Source organism: Mirounga leonina, unplaced genomic scaffold, assembly GCF_011800145.1.
Source record: "Mirounga leonina isolate KUSES-001 unplaced genomic scaffold, KU_Mleo_1.0 Mir_82, whole genome shotgun sequence".
NCBI classification, from domain to species: Eukaryota; Metazoa; Chordata; class Mammalia; order Carnivora; family Phocidae; genus Mirounga; species Mirounga leonina.
In genome coordinates this window covers 2,154,196-2,177,869 of record NW_023270825.1, presented here as the reverse complement: position 1 = coordinate 2,177,869, position 23,674 = coordinate 2,154,196, and the positions used below count along the sequence as shown (strand labels likewise).

Below are 23,674 nucleotides of genomic sequence, written 5' to 3'. Positions count from 1 at the left end.
CAAAACAAATTATTGAAAAGAGTGACATTGTTTTAGTTTTTTGCAAATACCTTTAGTGTCTTATTTTAATAGAAGGTTGCTGGGTTTTCATATATTCTTCTGCATTTATGTCAGTATACTGCTTTGGTCAAAGTTTTTTAAAGTTATTTATTTGAGAGAGAGCAAGTGAGCGAGCACGAGTGGGGGAAGGGCAGAGGGAAAGGGAGAAGAGGGAGAAACAGGCTCCCCACTGAGCAGGGAGCCCATGAGGGGCTCGATCCCAGGACTCTGGGATCATGACATGAGCCGAAGGCAGATGTTTAACTGACTGAGCCACCCAGGTGCCCTTGGTTGAAGTTTATGAAGAAAATCTGACCCCACACGGATAATATAACTAGAAAAGAGAGGAGTGTCTTAATTCCCTTTTTCAGATAATTGCAAATATTGTTCTTTGATACTCTACTAAAACTCAGCAAGTAGTAATTTTTGGTGGCAGAGGGGGCAATGATTAATGGAATGTTTATTCAAAACAACTATAGTGACTGCCAAAAAGTATTGATACCCAGAACAATTTGCTGCATTTGGAAATTAATAGTAGTAGATTTGGAAGTGAGCGAGCAGAAGGGTGAAAGACAGGCTCCTATTCCACTAACAGATATAATTGAAAAGTATAAAGATGTTCATCTGGCTTTTAATACAATCTGGAGGTAGAGTATTTACAGTTGGTGTGCAGAAAAGGAGAACCTCACCTGAACCCAGTTTCTACAAATTAAAAATCACTTACATAACTGTTACACTTTTTTTATTGTGGTAAAATATACATAACATGAAATTTACCATTTTAACCATTTTAAGTGTACAGTTTGGCGGCCTTAAGTGCATTTGCATTGTTGTGCAACCGTCACCATCACCCATCTCTAGAACAGATACAGTTGATCTCACTTGCAAATTCCATATTTTCAGATTCATCTGCTCACTACAATTTGTTTGTAATTCCAGAATCAGTACTTGCGATGCTTTTGCAGTATTTGTGGACATGCACAAAGCATCAGAAAGTTTGAATTGCCCAATGTATGCATCCCCAGCTGAGATCCAACAAGGTGATGATGCTCTGCCTTGTTTCAGCTTTCATACCACAGCAAATGCTCTCTTTGTGGTCTGTTTACTCCATGGTTTTTGCATTTTTGTGCTTTTTGTTGTCAATTTTGCTGTTTAAAATGGCCCCCAAGTGTAGGGCTGAAGTACTAGCCAGTGTTTCTAAGTGAAAGGCTGTGATGTGCCTGATAGAGAAAACACATTTGTTAGATAAGCTTCATTCAGACATGAGTTAGGCTCTGCTGCTGGCTGACAGTTCAATGTTACTGAATCAATGATACGTAGTAAATAAGGTGTGCTTAAAAAGAAACACACATAAAACAAGGTTATGTATTGATCAGTTGATGAAAGTTTTTATGACCAGGGGCCCATAGGAACCTAACCCTGTATTTCCTCTAGGAGCAGTATTCACAGTGGCTTTGTAGAACATAATCACCATACCCAGCAACAAACAACTATCTCTGTTTTTGAAAGAGAAATTATCTGGTGTTTTCCCCTAACAGATATATGGAGAAGGGTATCAAAAAATCACAGGCTTTCCTTGTATATCTATGATTTTTGATTCGCCATTAGTGTTTTCAAGGGGGAACACTACGAAGCAAATTGAGAGCTCTCTACATGGGACATGGTATGTGGAGGCTGCTGGTCATGTGCCTGGCTTAGCTTCCTGGTGGTCAGTAGGAAAGTTGCCACATACACAGCACAAAGTGATTTTCTCAGTGAGGTTTCCCTGGATTGTACCCTTCTTTGGGCACACTGTAGGCTTTTATGTGCCCTGCTATGTGGGCCTCAGATTTTTATCTTCCAGAAATTGTTTAAAGTCACTTTTCTCCTGATGGCACCTCTCCCATTCTCTTTGTCATTCTGTCTTTGTCCTTTAATTGGACCAGCAGGTGGGAGAAGAGGGAAATGCATGGGATCAATATGCCACCTTTAACTAAATGCCCTCATTGTGGTTATGAGAAACCTTTTCACTTAGTTATTTATATTCAAGTTCAATTATGCAGTTTAAAGAGTCAAGGCTTGTTTAAAAACTGAGTCCCTTGATCCCCCACCCCCATTTCCTAATCTCCCAAAATGGCCAATTTCAGTCTTTTAAACTGTTTTATTTTGGGTTTTTTTGTTTGTTTGTTTTTATTTTAATTCCAGTTAGTTAACATACAGTGTTATATTAGTTTCAGGTGTACAATATAAACTGATTCTTTAGGTTTTACTTCTATCTTTAACATGCTTTTATTCTTTTTTTTTTTTTTTAAAGATTTTGTTTTATTTATTTGACAGAGAGAGACACAGCAAGAGAGGGAACACAAGCAGGAGTGGGAGAGGGAGAAGCAGGCTTCCTGCAGAGCAGGGAGCCCGATGCGGGGCTCGATCCCAGGACCCTGGGATCATGATCTGAGCTGAAGGCAGACGTTTAACGACTGAGCCACCCAGGCGCCCAACATGCTTTTATTCTTTAAAAACATTTTTTATTGAAGTATAGTTGATACACAGCATGCTCTTATTCTTATTTAATTTTTTGGTTTTAGACATTATCTGCTGTCTTTTCATGATCATTATTTAGAGTCACGATTGATTTTTTTTTTTAAATAAACTCCTTATTGAAATATAACACACATCCAGAAAAAGTGCCCAGATCATAAGTGTACACCTTGATGAATTAACACAAAGTAAGCACATTTGCATAACCATGACCCAGGGCAAAACTATACTATGACTTGAACCCCAGAAGCTTCTCTTCTGTCTTCTTCTACTCACTTCTCTGTCCTTCCTCCCCAGGGTAACCACTGTCTTGACTTCTTTTTTTTTTTTTTTTAATTAATTTATTTATTTATTTGAGAGAGAGAGAATGAGAGAGAGCACATGAGAGGGGGGAGGGTCAGAGGGAGAAGCAGACTCCCTGCCGAGCAGGGAGCCCGATGCAGGACTCGATCCCGGGACTCCAGGATCATGACCTGAGCCGAAGGCAGTCGCTTAACCAACTGAGCCACCCAGGCGCCCTGTCTTGACTTCTAATACCGTAGATCATTTTTTGTCTTCCTTAATGTGCTAATGGAATCATACAGTATATATTATTTTGTGTCTGCCTCTTTTACTGCACTTTATGTTTGTGACATTCTTCCATGTTGTGTTTCTTCCATGTGTTGGGCGTTATGTTTTAATTTGAAGTTTTATTTTGTAGCTGCTTATTGTAGTTGTTCAGCTTGGTCGTTATTGCTGTGGACTGAATGGTGTCTCTCAAAATCATATATTAAATCCCTAACCCCCAATGTATTTGGAGATAGGGCTTTTGTGGAAATAGGTTAAATTAGATCATAAAGATGGGGTCTTGATCCAGTAGGATTAGTGTCCTTACAAGAAGAGACACCAGAAAGCTGCCCCCTCTCCACCATGTAAGGACACGGTGAGAAGGGGGCCATCTGCAAGCCAAGAGGAAAAGCCTCACCAGGAACTGACCATGCTGGTCAGACTCTGATCTTGGACTTCCAGCCTTCCAGTCTGTGAGAAAATAAATTTCTGTTGTTTAAGCCACTCAGTCTATGGTATTTTTGTTACCGCAGCCTGAGCTAATAATCCATCCTTCCAGGCTACTGCATCCTCTTAAAGACCTGGGATCTTTTTTTGACTGCTCTTTTAGTGTTTGTGGATGCTTTAATGCATGTTGGGAGCAGGATTTTGGGACCTTTGACCAGTAGAAAATTGACAGGAAGTGAAAGATAAGGGTATTTATTTCTCTGGTGGGTGTTTGCTACAGGTTTATTGGGCCCTCTAGGGTGACGTATACTGAGGGAAGCCCTTCTCGTGAATGAGCTCTCTTTTTCCCTCTTTCGTAATTTTCCACTTTGTTTCTGGCATCAGGGTGAATAAATGGAATTTCCCAGAACTTCACATAAGTGGCAGGGGCAGTCCTCTTTCCTCCCCAGTGAACTCCCTTGGCTTTTGCTATGCACGCCCCATCCCCCGCCAAAAAAACCTCCAGAAAACTCCACAACCTTGGGAACATGTGTGTGGTCTTCTCTCCAGTCTCCATCTTTCTCAGGTACCTGGTGATGCCCCCACTTGCTTCCTCTCTTACTGACTTCGAGGTCTGAGCTCTCCCCCAGGCGCCAGCTCTGGGCCACGATTATTTTGGTAGTTGAGTCACCCCGGCAGGGAGCTGGAGGAAGAGGGGATTATAGGCTTCCCCCTCAGGCTTCATGGCCACACAGATTCACATTACTGTAAATTGCAGTGTTTCACTCAGAGGACACTTACTTTTAATAAAATGACTCTCTTCTGCAGTTTGATTTAGCTGAATGAAACACATTTTGAGCTCCTGCTTTTGCTTTAAATACTATTTGAATAGCAGTATTTGAAAAAGAAAATGCTGAAGAATAGAATCTTTTCTGTAAAATAGAAGGCAGATACCGAACAGAGCCAGAAGAAGCTAGTGATCAAGATTCTGGTCATGAGAGGGGCGCCTGGGTGGCTCAGTTGGTTAGGTGACTGCCTTTGGCTCAGGTCATGATCCCAGGGTCCTGGGATCGAGCCCCGCGTCAGGCTCCCTGCTCGACGGGGGGCCTGTTACTCCCTCTCCTTCTGCCGCTCTCCTGCTCTCTCTCTCTGCCAAATAAATAAAATAAATAAATAAAATCTTTAAGGAAAAAAAAGTCTGGTCATGAGAACAGAAACCAGGTCTCAGAGGATCAGAGGGAAGAAGAACCAGAAAGGCAGAATATTTGATAGATCTGGCCATCAGAAGGAGGAAGAAAACAGAATGGTGGCCAGAAAGGAATAGTATATCTAAGGGGTTTCTTTGGAAATTGGGAGATCCATGGATACCACATAAAATTACTTATGAAAGTACAGTTTGAAGAAAATTAATCCATTAATCTTTGAAATAATATAATTTTTAAAAAAGATTTTATTTATTTGGGGGAGCAAGAGAGAGAGAGCATGAGCATAGGGAGGGGCAGTGGGAGAGAGAGAAGCAGACGCCCTGCCAACCAGGGAGCCCAGTGTGATGCAGGGCTTGATCCCAGGACCCTGAGATCATGACCTGAGCCAAAGGCAGATGCTTAACCGACTGAGCCACCCAGGCACCCCTGAAATAATGTAATTTTTAAAATTATTTAATTTTATTTATTTAAATTAAAATTTAAAATGATATCTGTTAAAACACCAGAAACCCTATTTCTTCACTCTTCTGTCTCCATCTCGAACACGTGTGTGGTTACTGAGTATGCGTGGTCAGGGCTCACATAAGCTCAGGAAGCGCTTATGTACCTGGTAGTATGTTGGGGCTATAACAAGACGTCAGTCCCCAGGTGAGATGTGAACAAGGTCATTGTTTGTATATTCCAGCCACTGACATTTCCTTTCGCTTTTTTTTTTGCTATGGTTTCCACCAAGACTTGTGTTTTCCAAATATGAAATCAGAATTCTGTCTTTGCTTTTTTCAGGCACACACATGCTAAATCTCTACCCCTCCTGCATTTCTGATCTCTTTTTCCTCCCCAATTGGGGTGGGCTGGGGTGATGGGTCCTTACGCTCCAGGGTCAAGTTCACTGGGTGCCATGTTAGCAGCATTTGTCTGTCTTTAGCTCCTCTGGAGGTCAGTGGGTTCATAGGAAGTAATAGATAACTTAGGCAGATGGAGGCTTTAGGCCAAGTGAAGCAGGGGTCGTTGTTTTTTTAAGTGTTAATATGAATAAGTGCAGCAGTTCTTGAAGTAGCTATGGGGACCCCTGGAGGTCTCTCTGGAGAACCTTTTAGAGGGTCTGCAAAGTCAATACTATTTTTGTAATATTATTAAGACAGTACTTTTTCCATTCTCTTTCATGAACCTAAAGTAAAATTTTCCAGAGGCTATATGACGTGTGACATCACAACAGATTGAATATATGATATATGAGAATTTCATAAAAATGTTATTTATATTAACATGTAATGGGCTTATTTTTTTCAGTTTATTGTGATAAAATACACATAACATAAAATTACTCTTAACTATTTTTAAGTGTGCGTTTCAGTAGTATTGAATACATTTATATTGTGCAACCATTACCATCATGCATCTCCAGACCTATTTTCATCTTGTAAAACTGAAACTCTGTATCCATAAATACTAATTCCCCATTCCTTCCTTCCCCCATTCTACTTTCTGTCTCTATGAATGTGAACTCTCTAGGAACCTCATAAAGTGGAATCATGTAAAAAAAAAAAAAAAAAAAGTGGAATCATGTAGTACCTGTCCTTTTGTGTCTGGCTTGTTTCATTTAACATAGTGTCCTCAAGGTTCATCCATGCTATAGCATGTGTCAGAATTTCCTCCCTTTTTAAGACTGAAAAATATTCTACTGTATGGAGACACTACATTAGGCTTATCCATTCATCGCTCTGTGGACGCTGGGGTTACTTCCACATTTTAGCTATTGTGAATAGTGCTGCTATGAATGTGGGTGTACAAACATCTATTTAAGTCCCTGCTTTTGGTTCTTCTGGGTACATACCCAGAAATGGAATTGCTTGATCATATGGTAATTCTATTTTTAATTTTTTTGAGGAACTCTGTACTGTTTTCCACAGCAGCTGTACCATTTTACATTCCTACCAACAGTGCACAAGGTTTCCAGTTTCCCTACATCCTTATTGCTTGTTGTTTTCTGGGAGGTTTTTTTTTTTTAAGATTTTATTCATTTATTTGAGACAGAATGAGAGAGAGAGAGAGAGAGAGCACATGAGGGGGGGAGGGTCAGAGGGAGAAGCAGGCTCCCTGCCAAGCAGGGAGCCCGATGCGGGACTCGATCCAGGGACTCCAGGATCATGACCTGAGCCGAAGGCAGTCGCTTAACCAACTGAGCCACCCAGGCGCCCCTGTTTTGTTTTTTTATAGTAGCCATCTTGATGGGTGTGAAATGGTATGTTGGAGTTTTGGTTTGCATTTCCCTAATGATCAGTGATGTTGAGCATCTTTTCTATGTGGTTACTGGCCGTTTGTACAGTTAACCCTTGAACTACATGGTTTGAATTGGGCAGGTTTACTTATACGTAGATTTTTTTCTTTAAATGCAGTAGAGTACTATATTTTCTCTTATCATTTTTGTAATACATTTTCTTTTCTCTAGCTTACTTTATTGTAAGAACACACCCAACATAGAAAATATGTGTTAACTGTATTATCAGTAAGGCTTCCCATCAACAGTAGGCTATTAGTAAAGTTTTGGGGGAGTCAGAAGTTATTCATGGATTTTCAGCCTGGAGGGGGCAGTGCCCCTACCCCCATATTGTTCAGGAGTCCACTGTAGATCTTCTTTGGGGAAATGTCTCTTCAGGTCCTTTGCCCATTTTTTTTTTTTTTTTAAGATTTTATTTATTTATTCATGAGAGAGAGAGAGGCAGAGGGAGAAGCAGACTTCCCACAGAGCGGGGAGCCCGATGCGGGACTCGATCCCAGGACTCCGGGACCATGACCTGAGCCGAAGGCAGACGCTTAACCATCTGAGCCACCCAGGCGCCCTCCTTTGCCCATTTTTCAATTGGGTTTTTTGTCGTTGAGTTGTAGGAGTTCTCTCTATATTCTTGATATTAATCCCTTCTCAGATCTATGATTTGTAAGTATTTTCCCCATTCTCTGGGTTGCCTTTTTACTCTATCGATATTGTCTTTTGATGCACAGAGTTTAAAAATTTTTGTGAAGTCTAATTTGGCTATTTCTTTTGTTGTCTGTGCCTTTTGTGTCATATCTAAGAAATCACTGCCCAGTCCAGTTTTGTGAAGCTTTTACTGTATGTTTTCTTCTAAAACATTAGAAGAAATTTAAAATTCAAAACTAGTTTTAAATCTTACATTTCGGTGTTTGGTCCATTTTGCGGTAATTTTTGTAGATGATGTTAGGTAAGAGTTCAGTTTCATTCTTTTGCATGTGGATACCCAGTTTTCCCAGCACCATTTGTTGAATATTATGTTGAAATGAATCTTACTATGTTCAATACTTATTTTTACAATTTTTCAGTTTTCATTTGTAATAAGGTAAATATTAATAGATATAACCCACATTTGGGATCATTAGTAATCTTTAAGAGTGTAAAGGGAACCAAAAAGTTTGAGTACTACTGACATAGAAGATCTCCAAGCACTTTCCCCAGACTTTTACTCCCTTTCTTCAGTGGTGCTTCTTATTGGATCTGGTCCTGAAGGATGCACAGTAGGAATACAGCCTCATCAGTGTGGGGTTAGATCATTTGTTGTCCTGGACCTCAGTTGCAAAGCTGAGTTAATTATGTTCTCCAGTTCCTGGCAAAGCCTCTTTCTTCACTTATGTTCCCTTTCATCCCCTGTTGTTAACCCTCTCCCCCCATTCTGGATGTCCCTTGTTCCTAGAAGTCACTTTTATTCTAGAAAGGACAACATACCAGATAAGGACGCTGCTGCAAGTCCACTTAGTAAATATTAGTAAAACTGATTTTTTTTTTTTTTTTAAGATAAGTTTGTATGACTAGAAGCTATAGTTCTTTCTTTCTGTATCTTAGTGGCTTGTTAAGACTGCTTGGGGTTTAGTCACCCCTTTTTGAACAAAGGTGACCAGGTAATCCATTTGTTGTCTCCGTACATGTTTCACTTGGCCTACAGATTGCTGTGGAACTAGTTCCTTTTCCTTCTTTAACTACCTAAAGATCTTTTCTATTTTTTTTTTAATAAAATGTTTTTAAAGTTTTAGATTGAACTCCAACCTATTAGTTCATATATTTACTTAATTATCAAACTCTTACTGTGTGCAAGACACTCTGAGCAAGGCATTCTGGGCTATATAAATCTGTAAAAGCTGTACATACTGCCCTTGGATCCCAGAGTCAGATAAAATTAAAATATTGGATTGCTTCTCAGCCTTTTGACTAAGAGCAAGTGTAGTATCTGTTCCTCTCAGTTTAATATCTGATACATCCTCTGTCTGAGGACAATACATTAAATGGATTTGGGGAACTAGGAAATGGAATAGGAGCTTGCTCCGTCCACTCCATGCATTGACCTGGTATTGCAGTACTTCCAGGAATGGTGCAACCACCACCACTCCTGCCCTTGGATTAAAATTTAAAAACTAAAAAAAAAAAAAAAAAAAAAAATTTTTTAATTTAAGTATTGCCAAATAGGGAATAGATCTTCATTGTCCTACGTTTTTAGAAGTGTTTTCATTATATAATCAATCTCTCTCTGTTTCTCTCATGTCCCACATGTCTGGGCATTTACAAAACTATTACCAGTTAGTCTATAGTTACCAAATTTATAAAATCTATAAATATTTATTAATTTATTTTTTTCTAGGTTGCAATAAAAATAATTGACAAAACTCAGTTGAATCCAACAAGTCTACAAAAGGTAAGATTGGTTCGGTATCCAGTATTTTTTAAAATGATTTTCAGTGCTAATTGCCATCTAATTGGTCCCACCAATACCTCAACTGCTATTTGTATATATTATGTTTAGTACAATAAGCTTCCTATTTCTCGATGAATGCAACTTAGGTGTAGTATTATATGAAAAGTTGTTGGATTTTTTTCCTTCAGATGAAGATAATGGTTTTTAAACGTTCTTAATAGCACAAATGGAAGACTGTACATTTTAATTGAATATTCTGACTATTGACTAGAACAGAGTTTTTAAACATAAGACAAATACTTTTGTGTAATTACTCTTATGCAGGGTTATATACCTTTCTCATAGCTAGTACTGAGGTCTTTAAAGTCAGCACTTTGGCTTTATTAAACTCTGTCACTATGGCTAATTAAGGACTGATGATTAATACATATGAAAGGAAAATATAAAAATACAAATGATAGTTGAAAACATGGTTGTAATGCACTGTTGCGAGTTGTATCATCTAACGGAGATCAGAAGTCCTCAACCTTGTTGCATGTTAGAATCACCTGGACCTCTTTGCAATGTCTTGATGACTGGCCCAGAGAGATTTAATTGCTCAGGTTAGGGCCTTGGCATAGGTATTTCACTGGTGCATTCGTGAATGATTAATGATCTTCATAATAAAATGCTTCTAGTTCTTTTTAGTCTTGCAAAGCCTTTTACATCATTTGATTTCTAGATTTGGCCTATAGTAGTTGGGGTTTTAGAGACTAGGAACTAGGAACAGGAAATCTGAATTAAAATCCTGGGTCTGCCACGTAATCAAATGTCTAACTTGACCTTGAGCCAATTACTTAACTTTCTTTTTTTTTCCAGTTAACTTTCTTGACCCCAGGTTTCTGGTCTTCAAAATAGAGATAATTTCATCTTCTCAGGATGGATGTATTAATAAAATAATGCACTTAAAAGAGCTTTGTAAACTTCAAAGCATTTCACATGTAAGATATTATAAGTGTATTGCCCTATATAAATTCCTGATGTTTTCTTAATGGTTTTCCATTTATATCATCATAATTTTGAAGTCCTGTCCGTGTGTGTGTGTGTGTGTGTGTGTGTGTGTGTGTGTGTGTGAGACAGAGAGAGAGAGAGGTGGGGAGGAAGGGACTTTATCTTGCACTAAAAATGGTACTTAACAAGTGGTTCTGCAGGCCAGAGTGAGTCTTAATGGCACTCAAGGTGGCCTGGAATGGATCCAAAAATTCCAGTCCTTTCTTCTGAGGATAAAACTGTATCCATTACTTTAAACTTTTATTTCTTCATATATCTAAGGACTTGGCATTAATAAGTAAGTTAGGGGTTACTAAAATTTGGTATTCAGAACTAAAATTAGCATATAAAGAAGTTTACTGAGGGTTCTAGTTCAGTATCCTAATGATGTTACAAGTCTTCCACTGTTCAGGCATCCTTGCGGATAACTGGAATTCTAGCAGTTTTCTAGGGAGAATTTTATCATGGTTTTGTCTTTAGTTGGTTGTAATTTTTCCCTCCTTCCTTGCTTTTTTTTCATTATTTTGGGTAAGAGTGTTTTATTGCTGCTATTCTTTATTATTATTACAAATTACTGTTTGTAAACATCATTATCAGTTTAGTACATGATAAGTTGTCTGGTTAGCCTGATAATGTGACTATGCATATTTATATCAGCATTAATTTGGGCACATGATAATAATAGGTAAGACTTTAAGAAGCCAGATCTGTCCAAGTTAAATAACTTGATAAGTGTAGTATTTTAAGCTTATAGGGCATTTTATTTTTTATTTTTCTATTGAAGTATAATTTACATATAGTGTTACATTTCAGGTATACATTATAATGATTCAGCAGTTCTATGCATTATTCAGTGCTCATCACGATAAGTATACTCTTAATCCCCTTTGTCTTATTCATCCATCCCCCACGCACCTCCTCTCTGGCAACCACCAGTCTGTTCTCTGTATTTAAGAGTCTGTTACTTTGGAACACCTGGGTGGCTCAGTTGGTTAAGTGTTCAACTCTTGGTTTTGGCTCAGGTCATGATCTCAGGTTGTAGGATTGAGCCCCCTGTCGGGTGGGCTCCACACTCTGTGCAGAGTCTGTTTGTCCCTCTCTCTGCCCTCTGCCTCTCCCCTTGCTCTCTCTCTAAAAATGAATAAATAAAATCTTTTTTTTTTAAGTGTTGTTTGTCTCTTTTTTCTTTGTTCATTTGTTTCTTAAATTCTACATATGAGTGAAATCATGTGGTATTTGTCTTTCTCTGACTTCACTTAGTATTATACTTTCTAGGTCCATCCATGTTGTTGCAAATGACAAGATCTTGTTCTTTTTTATGGCTGAGTAATATTCCTGTGTGTGTGTGTGTGTGTGTATACGTGTGTACATCTTCTTTACTCATTCATTTGTGAATGGATACTTGGGTTACTTCCACATCTTGGCTGTTGTAAATAATGTTCCAAGAAACATACAGGTGCATATATCTTTTCAAATTAGTGTTTTCATTTTCTTTGGGTAAATATCCAGTGGTGGAATTACTGGATCTTATGATAATTCTATTTTTAATTTTTTGAAGAACCTCCATGCTGTTTTCCATAGTGGCTGCACCAGCTTTCATTCCCACCAGCAGTGCATTAGGTTTCCTTTTTCTCCATGTCCTCTCCAACTTTTGTTTTTTGTTGTCCTTTTGATTCTAGCCATTCTGACAGGTGTTAGGTGATATCACATTGTGGTTTTGATTTGCATTTCCCTGATGCTGAGCGATGCTGAGCATCTTTTTCATGTGTCTGTTGGCCATCTCTATGTCTTCCTGGGAAAAATGTCTATTCAGATCCTCTGCCCATTTTTATTGGATTATTTTTAGTTTTTGGTGTTGGGTTTTATAAGTTCGTTATACATTTTGGATATTGACTCCTTATTGGATATATCATTTGCAGATATTTTTTTCTCATTTGGTAGGTTGTCTTGTTGATGGCTTCCTTTGCTGTGTGTGTAAAGGCATTTTATTTTGGTATAATCTCAGTAGTTTAATTTTGCTTTTGTTTCCTTTGCCTGAGGAGACAGATCTAGAAGAATGTTTCTATGGTTGATTTCAAAGAAATTATTGCCTATGTTTTCTTCTAGGAGTTTTATAGTTTCAGGTCTCATATTTAGGCCTTTAATCACTTTTGAGTCTATTTTTGTGTTGTGTAAGAAAGTGGTCCAGTTTCATCTCTCTCTCTCTCTTTTTTTTTTAAGATTTATTTATTTACTTGAGAGAGCGAGAATGAGAGAGAGTACAGGAGAGGGGGGAGGGTCAGAGGGAGAAGCAGGCTCCTCGCTGAGCAGGGAGCCCGATGTGGGACTCGATCCCGGGACTCCAGGATCATGACCCGAGCCGAAGGCAGTTGCTTAACCAACTGAGCCACCCAGGCGCCCTCATCTCTTTTTTTTTTTTTGAGGAACCTCCATACTGTCCACTTTCATCTTTTGCATGTAGTTGTCTAGTTTTCCCAGCACCATTTATTAAAATATAGGGCATTATTTTAAATCATGTGTATTAGTTCATATTCTTTTCTTATAAATTGGAAGCATTCTCTGTATATTCCTGTACAATTGTTTTTCACTGAATTCCTTTTCCATGGAAAAGTTGCCACAGGGTGGAATTTACATGGCGTCTTTTCTTTTCTTTTTTAAAGATTTTATTTATTTATTTATTTGACAGAGAGATAGCGAGAGCAGGAACACAACGGAAGTGGGAGAGGGAGAAGCAGACTCCCCGCTGAGCAGGGAGCCCGACGCGGGGCTCGATCCCAGGACCCTGGGATCATGACCTGAGCCGAAGGCAGACGCTTAACTGCTGAGCCACCCAGGCGCCCCAATATGGTGTCTTTTCCCTTGGAATAGTACTTCCTGCTTTTTTCTTCCTCAGCGCCATGCACAGTTGTATCACATCTGCATTAGGAACAGCTCTCTTTATATTGTGATTTTAAGCCTTGAAGCTTATACATTTCTCAGTGCTTATCATGGTGAGCCCCAAGTAATGTACAGAATTGTTGAATCATTGTATTCTATACCTGAAACTAATACAGCACTTAGAAGGTAACGTTCACTTTAAGGAACATTCTGCCGGCAACAAAATGTAATCTTTTTGTACTGCCACTATCAAAAAATCTGGACTGGCTCATTTAAGGAGTGTTTTAACACAGGTGTTAAAATAGCGTCCATTTCAACATGTTCAAATTATTCAGGCTTGCACACTGAATTGTGCACATTTGCGAACTAATGTTACTTTCACAGACAGGTTTCTTCATTTTTCCCTTTTATTTTTCCAGCCATTGCATTAATAAATGTTAGATTCTAGTAAGAGATATTTTTCTGCATTGTTTTTGTGCTTCTCAACTTCAAACTACTACTCCTGAGATGTTTTCTGTTTATAAATGTTTTAGATCAGCCTTTTTTATTTTTCTTAAGGTCAGCCTTTTTAATGTTGTGTACCTATAGTGGTTTTGAAAGCAGCAGGTATAAAATATGTTAGTCTTCTTTTTGGGTTTACAAAGTCATTTTTAACTTCGGTTTGGTTATGTATGAGTAATTTTGCTGGGTCTTGTTTTAGTTTGTCGTTAAGAAGCAAGTAATGGCTCATTTTTAAAAATATGTTTACCTGGGCGCCTGGGTGGCTCAGTTGGTTAAGCGACTGCCTTCAGCTCAGATCATGATCCCAGGGTCCTGGGATCGAGCCCCTCATCGGGCTCCCGGCTCAGCGGGGAGCCTGCTTCTCCCTCTGACCCTCTCCTCTCTCATGCTGTTTCTCTCTCGCTCGCTCTCTAATAAATAAATAAAATCTTTAAAAAAAAAAAATATGTTTACCTATTCAAAAATGCTAGTCTCTGTTAAAAGACATGCCAGTATACTCAGTGTAACCCATCTAAAGTTATTATTGTTCTTTTTCAGTCTTGGAGTAGAATGTTAACGTAAAGAGAGTGTATAGAGTGATGGTTAGGAACACTGTGAAGCCAGGCTGCATGGATTCAAATCCAGGCTTAATCCAGCCTAGCTGTGTGACAAGTCATTTAACCTCCCCAGGGTCTTAGTTTCCCCACTTATAAAATGGGAATAATAATAGTAGGTCATAGGGCTGTAGTAAGAATTAAATGAGTTAACATTTATTTTTTTATTTTCTTTAAAAAAAAATTTTTGGGGGGCGCCTGGGTGGCTCAGTCGTTAAGCATCTGCCTTCAGCTCAGGTCATGGTCCCGGGGTCCTGGGATCGGGCCCCGCATCGGGCTCCCTGCTCCGCGGGAAGCCTGCTTCTCCCTCTCCCACTCCCCCTGCTTGTGTTCCCTCTCTCGCTGTATCTCTCTCTGTCAAATAAATAAAATCTTTAAAAATAAATAAATAAAAAATAAAATAAATAAAATAAATTTTTTTTTTTAAGTTCCAGTTAGTTTTAACATACAGTGTAATATTAGTTTTAGGTGTACAATAGAGTGATTTCAACACTTCCATACAACACCCGGTACTCATCACAGTAAGTGCGCTCTAGTCCTTCATCCCCAAAACCTACCAGATCTATCCATCCTTCTATCTCCCTTCTAGTAACCATCAGTTTGTTGTCTATAGTTAAGAGTCTGTTTCTTGGTTTGCCTCCCTCTCTTTTCCCCTTTTCTTGTTTATTTGGTTTCTTAAATTCCACACATGACTGAAATCATACATTTGTTTCTCTCTGATTGACTTATTTTGCTTAGCATTATACTCTAGGTCCATCCACGTTGTTGCAAATGGAAAGATTTCATTCTTTTTTGTGACTGAGTAATATTCCGTGTGTGTGTGTGTGTGTGTGTGTGTGTGAGAGAGAGAGAGAGAGAGAGAGACACACACACACCACATCTTTATCCATTTGTCAGTTGATGGACACGTGGGCTATTTCCATATTCCATAATTTGTCTATTGTAGATAATACTGATAAAAACATAGGGGTGAGTGTATCCCTTTGAATTATTTTTGTATTCTTTGGGTGAATACCCAGTAGCATGATTGCTGGATCATAGGGTAGTTCTATTTTTAACTTTTTGAGGAACTTCCATAGTATTTTCCACAATGGTTACATTGGTTACATTACATTCCACAACAGTTTTCATTCCCACCAACGGTGCAAAAGGGTTCCCCTTTCTCCACGTCCTCACCAACACCTGTTGTTGATTGACCTTGTGTTACTGATTTTAGCCCTTCTGACAGGTGTGGGTTAATACCACATTGTTGTTTTAATTGCATTTCCCTGATGATAAGTCAGGATGAGTTTCTTTCATGTGTCTCTTGGCCATCTGTATGTCTTCTTTGGAAAAATGTTTGTTCATGTCTTTTGCCCATTTTTTAATTGGATTATTCGTTTTTTGGGTGTTGAGTTGATCAGTTCTTTAAATATTTTAGATACTAACCCTTTATTGGATATGTCATTTACAAATATCTTCTCCCATTCTATAGGTTGTCTTTTAGTTCTGTTGATTGTGTCCTTTGCTATGCAGAAGCGTTTTATTTTGGTGTATAGTTTATTTTTTATTTTGTTTCCCTTGCCTGGGGAGACTTACCTAGAAAGAAGTTACTATGTAAATAAGTTAATATTTAAAAGCCCTTAGAAGAACAGAGACTAGTACCTGACACAGGGTGAGGACTGAATGAATGCTTGTTATTGTGTGTCCTGCTAAATACTAGGTTTTTGTTTGCTTGGTTTTGAGGGGTAAAGGGTGTTGCTTTTTTGTTTAAAACTTTCCCCTTACAGGAAATAAGTAAAGCTTAAGAACTGAGTGTTAGGTTCTGGCTCAGTCTCTTTTGTACAAGGACTTAATTGCAGTGCACTATTTCCGGTAATGGCAAATATTTGAGCATTTAATGCTGAGCATTTTTCTGAGTGTATTACCTGTATGAACTCATTGTATTAGCTTGCTCAAGCTGCTACAACAAAATACCATAGGTTGGGTGACACATAAACAATAGACCTTTATTTCACACAGTTCTAGAGGCTGGGAAGCCCAAAATCAGGGTGCCAGCCTGGTCGGGTTCTGGTGAAAGTGCTCCCTCTGGCTTGCAGAGGGCTGCTCTCACACCTTCTCTGATGTCTCCACTTAGAAGGGCAGTAATCCCATCGTGAGGACCTACCCTAAGACCCCATCTAAACCTACTTAACTCCTGAATGCTCCATCTCCAAATTACCATCACATGGTGGGTTAGGGTTTCAACATAGGAATCTTGGGGGAACACAGTTCAGTCCATAGCATTCATTCACTCTTTACAACTTTGTGAGCTAAGTTCTATTATTCAGGAAAGAAAGGCCAGGGCGATTAAAAAACCTGCCCAAAGTCTTTTAATTTATAAGTGATGGGTACTTGGGCACACCTTCCATGGCAGGTTTAGTCAGCTTTGAGTCAAGCATTAGTGAACTTAAAATGAAAATGTGTTTGCCACAGTTCAGATAATGGAGCACTTTGGTAAGCAGTGCCCTGGGATTACGACTGAATGTTGCATTACCTGGGGATTCCTTGTCATTAGATACTAGAGCCTTTGCCTCCCATGTTCTTACACATAGAAGTGTTGAACTTTTTCACATTAGCTAGTCTGATGGGTATGTTTTCATCTTCATGTTCTGTTGATTTTCCAGTGAGGTGACTGACTCCGAAGTAGATATAGTTCAGCTTTCCAGCTAGTAAGTGGTAAATCCTGCTCTGACTCCAAAATACAGTTCTTTCCACTCCATTGTGCCACCTTCCTGTAATTAGTTAAATTTTCCCAATTTAGGATTATGAGAACTTGGACTGGAACTAACCCAAGATTTTCCTTTGTAGTCCCTATAAAGAAGTAGTTTAAAGTTGGGAGGAATATTTCTAGTACTTAAGAGAAGTAGGCCTTGTACTCCACCTCTCCCTCTAAACATTGCATAAGCCATGTTTTCATGCAGCTTTTTTTTTATTCACTCATTAATTCAACAAACACTTATTAAATACCTACTGTATGCCAGACACTGTTCTAAGCAGTGTGGAGACAACATTGAACCAAGTTAAGTTCCTGCTTTAATGGAATTGACATCCTAGTAGGAGGGCAGCAGCAAACAAATATATAATGTCATGCCAATGCTGTGAAGAAAATAAAGCAAAGTGTATTAACTATATTTTGTTATTTTCTGTTTTCTTGATGTTCTAGCACCTGTGACTATGCTGACCTGGGAGAGACTGCCCCTCCTAGGGTAGCTAATTCCTAGAAATAGCAGACTTCTCCCCTGTGAGTGTACTGTTTATATGCAAACAAATTAATCCAGAGCTCATACTCAGAACCATCTCCTTTATCTGGCTCTTACACTCCAGGAGGCAATATTCCTCTGCCCTAATCAACCCAGGGCCAGGTGGCAGACAACTAGAGACTGTATTTATACCCCAGAGCCTACTGAAATGGTTCAGACAAGCCAATCCTCAGCCTGTTACCCGGCTTGACCTTGCCTTTCCTGGGGAAACCAAGATAAAGATTCTCTCCCATGCTTTCCCTTTGCTCCTTGTGCCTCCTGACTGACCCTGGTGCTTCCGCATGTGGCATTGTGTGCCCCCTTCTCTTGTGAACTGTTAATAACAATTATCTTTTCAGTGCCAGTCCTGATGTCTTGGCTCACCGTACCTAAATAATAGTAGAAACTTCATTTTAAAACATAGGCTGGGGGCGCCTGCGTGGCTCAGTCGGTAAGCGTCTGCCTTCGGCTCAGGTCATGATCCCAGGGTCCTGGGATTGAGCCCCGCGTCCGGCTCCCTGCTCAGCGGGAAGCCTGCTTCTCCCTCTTCACCCCCTCTGCTTGTGTTCCCTCTCTCTGTGTCTCTCTCTGTCAAATAAATAAAATCTTTAAAAAAATAAAAAATAAATCATAGGCTGAAGAGATCATATTTGAAGGAATATTTCAAATGAAAAATAGGGGTGGCCTCTTACTAATTCATTTAAGAAACATCCATGTCCTCCTGAACCAAGCTCTGTGATGTCTCCAATGAGTCAGATAAGTGCAGTGGACTCTGGGCGAACCCATGTGGTATACAGTAAAATTTCACCTAGGTGTTGAAGGATCTAAATATTTTTTACCAGGGTGCCTAAGTAGCTCAGTTGGTTAAGCCTCCAACTCTTGATCTCAGCTCAGGTCTTGATCTCAGGGTTGTGAGATCAAGCCCCACGTTGAGCTCCACACTGGGCATGGAGCCTACTTACAATAATAATAATAATATGTGTAATAATAATAACATAAAATAATATAGTTACATGTTATTATATATATAATAGTTATTATTTTATATATAATATAATAACTATTATTATAATTACACTAAATATTTTTTACTGAGTAAGAAAGATGGAAAGACCTTTGTAGTCTCATTGTGGTGTTGGCATGGGGGCACTCATTAAGTGTTGGTAGGGGGACTGCGTGCACAACCAAGGGGCGACGCAGCAACAGGCTGGGGAGAGCTGTGCAAGTGCAGAGTAGTGCATGAAGGAAGACGCACCAGAGCTCCCATCGGGCCCTGTGGGAGTCCTTGGTACCCAGTGCTTTTAAGGAACAGTCATCTATGTGCAGTAAACCTTTTTTTTTTTTTTTTTTAAAGATTTTGTTTATTTATTTGACAGAGAGAGACAGAGAGAGAGGGAACACAAGCAGGGGGAGTGGGAGAGAGAGAAGCAGGCTTCCCGCTGAGCAGGGAGCCCAATGCCGGGCTCTATCCCAGGACGCTGGGATCGTGACCTGAGCCAAAGGCAGATGCTTAACGACTGAGCCATCCAGGCGCCCGTATGTGCAGTAAACTTTCAGTGATTCCCTGACCTTCCCCTGGGTTGTTCTAAGATTTTGTTATGTTAGAAATACTCAGTCTTTTTGGTGGCAGAAACTTGATTGTCACCATACTCTGCCACAATCAATTTAAACAATAATTCGTTTTTTTTTTTTTAACTGGAGTCACTTAATTAAAAGCAAGAAACTTATAACATGTAATGAAATAATTGTTTAGAATATGTATTTATGACAGCTGGTTAGTTAGCCAGTTTTAAACACATCTAGGGACAGAGGCGCACTTCTTCCTTATGGCATCTTGTTCCAGTGTTGGATAGCTATAGTTAATAGATTTTTTCCCTTTAGTTTGCACTAGCATCTGTCTTCTAGAAACGTCTACAACATTGTTCTCTATTCTGCCATATGGAGCTAGAGAGGTTAAATCTACCACTGCAAACATAACCAGCTATTTTGAGTTTTCTTGGTTCCTTCTCCAGAGTCAATACTCAGCTTCTTGGGCCAGCCACAGGAATGCCCTTGACACAGATCTAATTTATTCAATACCTGCAACTGATTTTTTTTCTTACCTGAATTCAACTCCTGCTGAAGATCATTTAATTGGTTTTCTGCCACAATTCCAGTCTGTTGAGGTATTTTGAATAGTGAGTCTTCTGTATTACCTATCCCTTCTAGTTTGGTGCTGCGTGAACTGGATAAGGATGTCTTCATCCAATTAAAATATCTTACAAGGCCCTTCAGTGGAGACTCCATCCTTTAGTTGATCCTGCTGACCTAGTAGCAAAGCATTTTTTGAGTTAAGATTCAAGCACTATTCTTCAGTCCAGACTTTTAGTAAGAGAGAAAGGGAAATCCTGTGTTTTAAAAAATTTAGTCAAGGGGCGCCTGGGTGGCTCAGTTGGTTGGACGGCTGCCTTCGGCTCAGGTCATGATCCCAGGGTCTTGGGATCGAGCCCCACGTGGGGCTCTCTGCTCAGCGGGAGCCTGCTTCTCCCTCTCCCTCTGCCTGCTGCTCCGCCTGTTTGTGCTCTCTCTCTCTCTCTGTGTCAAATAAATAAAATCTTAAAAAAAAAATAAAAATAGAAACAGTCAAAATTAAGAAGAAAAGAATGGACATTAAGTTGCAGTATATGCAAAATACACAGTAGGTTGCTGAAGGATTATTAAAGCATTGTTGACTATAGGGGCGCCTGGGTGGCTCCGTCGTTAAGCGTCTGCCTTCGGCTCAGGTCATGATCCCGGGGTCCTGGGATCGAGCCCCGCATCGGGCTCTCTGCTCGGCTGGGAGCCTGCTTCTCCCTCTCCCTCTTCCTGCCGCTCTGCCTACCTGTGCTCTCTCTCTCTGTCAAATAAATAAATAAAATCTTAAAAAAAAAAAAAGCATTGTTGACTATAGATTCCTTTTATAAGGGTTTTTTGGGGGGAAATCTACTTACGCCCCCTCAGCCTGTTTTCTTCTTAAAGCTGGTGTTTGTTTTAGAGCCACTGCTAATGCTCAGAGCTCTGTAACAGTGGGGGCCTTTTTGGCATTCCAGAGAACGTTCGTTGTGGGACAGGTCAGGGAACTGTATAATTTGAAGGCAGAGAGAGAACCACTTCACGCCTTTCTTGTGGTCGACAATGTAGTTACTTTTACTGCTACTACCACTTGGGTCACTTTTGCTTCAGACTCCTTAAACCAGGCATTTTCAACCCTTGCTGTGTAATAGTATCATCTGTGGAGTTAAAAAAGAGAAAACAAAACAAAAAACAACTATGTTTCCTTCAGAACACACCGAGCCTCCCCAGTTCTGGCTTGATAGGCCTGGCGTGCAGAGGAAGGTCCCAAAGTCCACAGCCCAAGTGAGAATGGCTCCAGACTTCCTTTGGTTCCCTCTTAAGTTCTTTTTTTTTTTTTTTTTTTTTAAGATTTTATTTATTTATTTGACAGAGACAGAGACAGTGAGAGCAGGAACACAAGCAGGGGGAGTGGGAGAGGGAGAAGCAGGCTTCCGGCTGAGCAGGGAACCCGATGCGGGACTCGATCCCAGGACCCTGGGATCATGACCTGAGCCGAAGGCAGTCGCTTAACCAACTGAGCCACCCAGGCGCCCCCCTCTTAAGTTCTTAATTTCTCTTGTCTCCCACAAGGTCACCTGTTTTAAAAATGACCCCTCCCTCAGTGGTCTAAGTCTTAGACACTGCCTGTGGTTCCTGCTCCTCTCCGTCTCTTTTCCTGGGAATGCCTGTACCCAGTTTTTGGACTTCTTTCTTTCCCCGTCCCATCAGGTAGGCACAAGTCATTTTGGGAACCTTTTTCATTGAACAACTCTGTTCATCTTTTCTTCATACCTCTTCTTTCCAGCCTGACTTGTAGCAAGCTAGCAGTTCAGGCTGTTAACAATAGTAGTTACAAGGGTCCTGTTATTTACAATACAGTGTCTGCATCCAGATCACTGTAATGAATCTGATAAACTCAGACAGGGTGGGGTAAATGAAATCTAAAACCCTTCTTGATTATACATATTCAAAATATTAAGACTAGAAATGTATGTATATTTCTTTATTTTTAAATTTCAAAAGCTGTAGTAGAAAGGCAAGAAAACAGAGCTTCAGTGTTGACAGCTGCTTTACTGGGGAACTTTTCAGTTTACTGCCAGACTTACTTTTGCTTCAGCAGGAAATAATGCAGCTTGATATTTAAAGTATATTGTGAATTTGAGAATATATAATTTATTTTTATAAATTATAGCAATACTTATACCAATTATAATTATACCCAGCATATAATTGTACCCATGATTCATTATTGCTATTTTAGAAAAGTCCCTAAAGAACCAAATGTTTTAAATAGGTTAAACTTAGAGCATGGCATGGACCCATTTGTAGAAAATCAAAAATTGGGCACAAATTAGGCCTTTGGAAGAGAATCATACTAACAACAGTAACAGCCAGAATCACAACCCCATACTGAGTGTTTATTGTGTGCCAGGTACTGTTCCAAGCTTTCCACACATCGGGCTCCTTTAATTGTGTGGGTACCAGGGTCCCAGGAAGGTCATGTCACCTAGACTGAGTGTTAGAACCGGGCTAGGGCCAGGTATTGTGCTCCAGAGCTCAAATTCTTTTTTTTTTTTTTTTAAGATTTTACTTCTTTAGGGACGCCTGGGTGGCTCAGTCAGTTAAGCGTCTGCCTTCAGCTCGGGTCATGGTCCCAGGGTCCTGGGATCGAGTCCCGCGTCGGGCTCCCCGCTCTGCGGGGAGCCTACTTCTCCCTCTGCCTCTCTCTCTATCTCTCATGAATAAATAAATAAAATCTTTAAAAAAAAAACAAACAAACAAAAAGATTTTACTTCTTTATTTGTCAGGGAGAGAGACAGAGGGAGAGAGAGCAGCAGGCAGAGGGAGAAGCAGGCTCTCCCCTGAGTAAGGAGCCCGATGCTGGACTCGACCCCAGGACCCTGGGATCATGACCTGAGCCAAAGGCAGCCGCTTAATGACTGAGCCACCCAGGCGCCCCCAGAGCTCAAATTCTTAATGACTGTGCACAGCACCTCCATCACACATTGCCTTTTTTCCACATCAGCCCTGTGACATAGCTTTTTTTATCTATATTTTACAGATGAGCAGACTGAAGTTTTAACATTTTGCACCTTGTTCAGTCATCCAGTGAGGGAAGTGACTACACTAGTGTTAGAACCTAAAGCCCTAACTTCCAGTAGTCTTGTTCTACCACATCCCCTTGGGAAGGAATCAGGCCCAGCCCCTTCCTTATGGGGATAGCAAAGGAGCATACTGAAGTTCAGCTTGCATATGGTGGACACCCAGTAAAATCTGTTCTTTATTAAGTGCCAAATTTATTTTAACACTAAATTAATATCTTCTCCTATTACCCTGATTCCAGGAATTTTGACCACCAGAACCTGGGGTTTTTGGGAGTGGGAGAATCTCTTTGTCTTGGAAATATTTAATCATAAAAATCCACATTGCTGCTGCTCTTACTTTAAATTTTTAAAAACTGGGGTGCCTGGGTGGCTCAGTCGGTTAAGCGGCTGCCTTCCGGCTCAGGTCGTGATCACAGGGTCCCGGGATCCATCCCTGCATCGGGCTCCCTGCTCAGCGGGGAGCCTGCTTCTCCCTCTCCCTCTGCCTGCCTCTCTGCCTACTTGTTCTCTCTATCTCTCTGTCAAATAAATAAATAAAATCTTAAAAAAAATTTTTTTTAACTGCTTAATTTTATTAATCAGCTCAAACTAAGCAATTATTTAAAATTCAGTTTTAATTTTTATTAACTGCTTTACATACAAAAAAGTTAGATGTTTATAGTGTAAATATCATAGGAAATGAACATCCATTTACTTCAAGAAATGGATCATCAGCAATACCTATAAATCACTCACACTGTGGCCCTCTCCAACTTGATTCCCCTTCTTCCTTTCCCACCTACCAGGTAACCACTAACAAGAATTTTG

The 23,674-nt window shown here is 39.8% G+C and overlaps 1 protein-coding gene and 1 non-coding gene across 7 annotated transcripts in view; both read left to right on the top strand.

The window, feature by feature from the left end:
* The window catches only part of MARK3 (microtubule affinity regulating kinase 3), a 120,596-nt gene that overhangs the window by 40,589 nt on the left and 56,333 nt on the right, over positions 1–23,674 (top strand). For 5 of the 6 annotated variants that reach the window (XM_034992666.1, XM_034992663.1, XM_034992665.1 and 2 more), the window contains exon 3: positions 9,377–9,430. The exons of the other annotated variant lie outside the window; for it this stretch is intronic. In XM_034992666.1, the coding sequence (XP_034848557.1) occupies positions 9,377–9,430 (54 nt within the window). The remainder of the gene's footprint in view (positions 1–9,376; positions 9,431–23,674) is intronic. 6 annotated transcript variants of the gene reach the window in all.
* LOC118002742 lies at positions 8,930–9,120 on the top strand. Its single transcript, XR_004677133.1, has one exon. It is a non-coding gene; the product is annotated as a U2 spliceosomal RNA (small nuclear RNA).